General features: G+C 39.7%; 1 protein-coding gene across 1 annotated transcript in view; it reads right to left on the reverse strand.

The window, feature by feature from the left end:
- Nucleotides 1-648: 648 nt before the first annotated feature.
- Nucleotides 649-2,928, reverse strand: part of SAMD5 (sterile alpha motif domain containing 5) — a 52,263-nt gene continuing 49,983 nt past the window's right edge. The window contains exon 2 of the mRNA XM_046669011.1: nucleotides 649-2,871. Within this exon, the coding sequence (XP_046524967.1) occupies nucleotides 2,809-2,871 (63 nt within the window). The 3' untranslated portion in view covers nucleotides 649-2,808. The remainder of the gene's footprint in view (nucleotides 2,872-2,928) is intronic.

A 2,928-nucleotide genomic window follows, 5' to 3' on the forward strand; every position in this document is an offset into this window, starting at 1 on the left:
CCCGCCGGTACATAGCTGTATATTCTTCGTTGTGGGTCCTTCTAGTTGTGGCATGTGGGACGCTGCCTCAGCGTGGTTTGATGAGCAGTGCCATGTCCGCGCCCAGGATTCGAACCAACGAAACACTGGGCCGCCTGCAGCGGAGCGCGCGAACCCAACCACTCGGCCACGGGGCCAGCCCCTACACCAAGAAATATTTTACGTGAATAAAATCTTTCTTCCGCCACTCCCCAAAATTCTGTTTTAAGATGAACTGAAGAAAATTTTGCTATAATCCTCCAAATTCCTCGATATTATGAAGTAAAAATCTGTAATTAATCTCTTTTGACGTTCTAGGAAACACAAATCAAGATAATCCTCTTGTTTTGATAACATATTTGTCCCTCAGCTACTTCCTTCACCTTAAAAAAATTAAGGGGCCAGCCCCATGGCCGAGTGGTTAAGATCGTGTGCTCTGCCCAGGGGCTCAGGGTTTTGCTGGTTCGGATCCTGGGCACGGACTTGGCACCACTCATCAGGCCATGCTGAGGCAGCAACTCACACAGCAGAATTAGAAGGACCTACAACTAGAAGATACAACTATGTACTGGGGGGCTTTGGGGAGAAAAAGAAAAAATTAAAAAGAGAAGATTGGCAACAGATGTCAGCTCAAAGCCAATATTTAAAAAAAAAAATTAAGAATATCAAGAATGCTAGATAAAAGAAAAAAAACACTGTGAAAAAATTACTCTTCTTAAAAGTAATTATCTCCAGATACAATTCTTGGTAAACCTACTTCCTTTTCTTATATTTCAACTCCTACCTCATTTTGATTTAATGCAAAGGAATTAATGGACTTCCTTTAATACTTCTCTGCTTATTTTGAAGCTTTCTTCTTCTAGCTTTAGGTAAGAAGTCTTTAAAATCCCTTGGCTATTTCACTGTTCTAGATTGTGACTTTTAATTTAGGTAGAGAATTATTATTTTCAACTGCCAACAGGAGACACAAAGAGAAGATTTAAATTTGGCAGGAGAATCAAAGTTAGATGTTTCACAAGTAGAAAATGAAACTTGAAATGACCAAAGAGCCCCCTGGTTGGTTGCAGTAGATTGCATCATAATGCCCATGGTAAAAATAATGGATTTTTCAGAAACTGGGTCTTTTCTAGCAACAGTGCAACAAATGCATGTAAATGTACATCTGTGAAATAAATCTGCCACAGCTGTTGCACCTGGAAATGAGGTCTCGAACAGGAAGCCATTTATTATCATAATAAAGTGTATCTGTAATCTATACAGACCCCCCATTCCTTAAAAAAAAAAAAAAATCCAGCTTGGAAATTTTCAAGACACTAGCTGACTTGAAAAAGAAAATGAGGAAAGGTTGATTAGAGAATAATCCTTATGAAATTGCAAGCTATGTATAAAGGACAACTAATATACACTTTAGAGCTTAATTTTCTTGCATTTGTATTTAAGAATGAGACTGATTTTACCCAGTGCCCAAATTCATCTCTAGAAGTACCTAAACTACGCAAACCTTAGATTTTTAAAGCAGTGTTGTTGTCAAATCATCCTTGAAGATCTTCACGGCCTGCCCATTCCTAGGGACCAGTATATGCACCAGGAAGAAATAAATGTAAATTTTTCCTTTGAGCGTTTCCTACTCTTGAGCTCACAGTGCTGACAGAAACTTCCATCTCTTATGTACTCCTATCTGGTGCAGGTTAGATTCTGTAATATGGTCCTGCTCTGCAGCTCTCAGAAGCTGCCTGCCCCAGGAGCTTGTTCCACATCTATACCTTCTTTGATGATCTCCTTTCAACTAAGTTTTTGGTCCCATCAACATGGTTGCATTTTCTAAGCAGAAAATAAAACTACCAACATCCAAAGGCAAGAGTAAGAGGAATTAGAAAAACTCCAGATTCGTCTTAATCTCCTCCTCCCACCTCATTCTACTCTCCTTTTTGGCTGTGGTTATTCATGGCTCTTAATGCCCATTGCCACTGCCACCTCCCTGCTCCCACAGGCCTGAACTCAGAAACCTGGGGCATGAGGTGGGATAAGGCACTGCGCCGGCCCTGGCAGTCCCCAGGAAGAGAGGAAATCGAGCTATCCAGCTCATGGCTAGCTCTTGCAAGACATTCTTATTGGTCCTAACACTAAACTTCAGCCACATTAAATTTAAAAAGAGAAGTTAGAAAAAATTTTCTTCCCATAGTGATGTTCCTTAATTCACCAGCTTTATGATTGTACCTATATATGAAATAACTATATATAAAGCACCTTAAAATAAGAATTCCCTCACCAAACTATTCTATACAGAATTATATAAAATACCTCAACCTATGAAAGCACAGTATGTTAAAATACAAAATTAAAGCTACTATTCTCAAGTTAAAAGCGAATTTGGAAATGATGTAATTACTACCAAATGCCAGACACCTGCTTTTTGTCTTGTGCGGAACTTAAAATTAGTTATTACCCAAACGCCTTAGCCAACTTCATTGATTTCCATCAAGGATTCATAGAATGGAGCGGAGAATCCCCAAATACGCATAAGACGGCATCTAACAATGGTGTGTCTTTTAAAAATGAACCCAGTACTTCTCTACGTGTGATATTTCACTGCCTTATTTTCTAGCTCTCATAAGTTAGTCACCCAGTGCACTAAGTTGATTATTCCAGAATTTTTCCAAGCCAAAAGTTAAGCTGATGAGTATTTCCAGGGTCATCATCCATTCCCCTTTTTGAAAGAAGGTTCTAAATCTGCCCTTTTCCAGTCTTCAGGCACCTCATCAGTCCTCCACGAGCTCTCAAAAATGATATCTAGCGGTTCTGTGATGACTTCGGCCAATTCATTAAGTACTCTAGGATGCCAGCCATGGGGACCTGTGGATTTGAACATATCGGGGTTATTGACGTTCTGCTTTACCCATCCTTCCCTAG

This window comes from Equus quagga, chromosome 8 (genome assembly GCF_021613505.1).
Source record: "Equus quagga isolate Etosha38 chromosome 8, UCLA_HA_Equagga_1.0, whole genome shotgun sequence".
Classification (NCBI taxonomy): domain Eukaryota; kingdom Metazoa; phylum Chordata; class Mammalia; order Perissodactyla; family Equidae; genus Equus; species Equus quagga.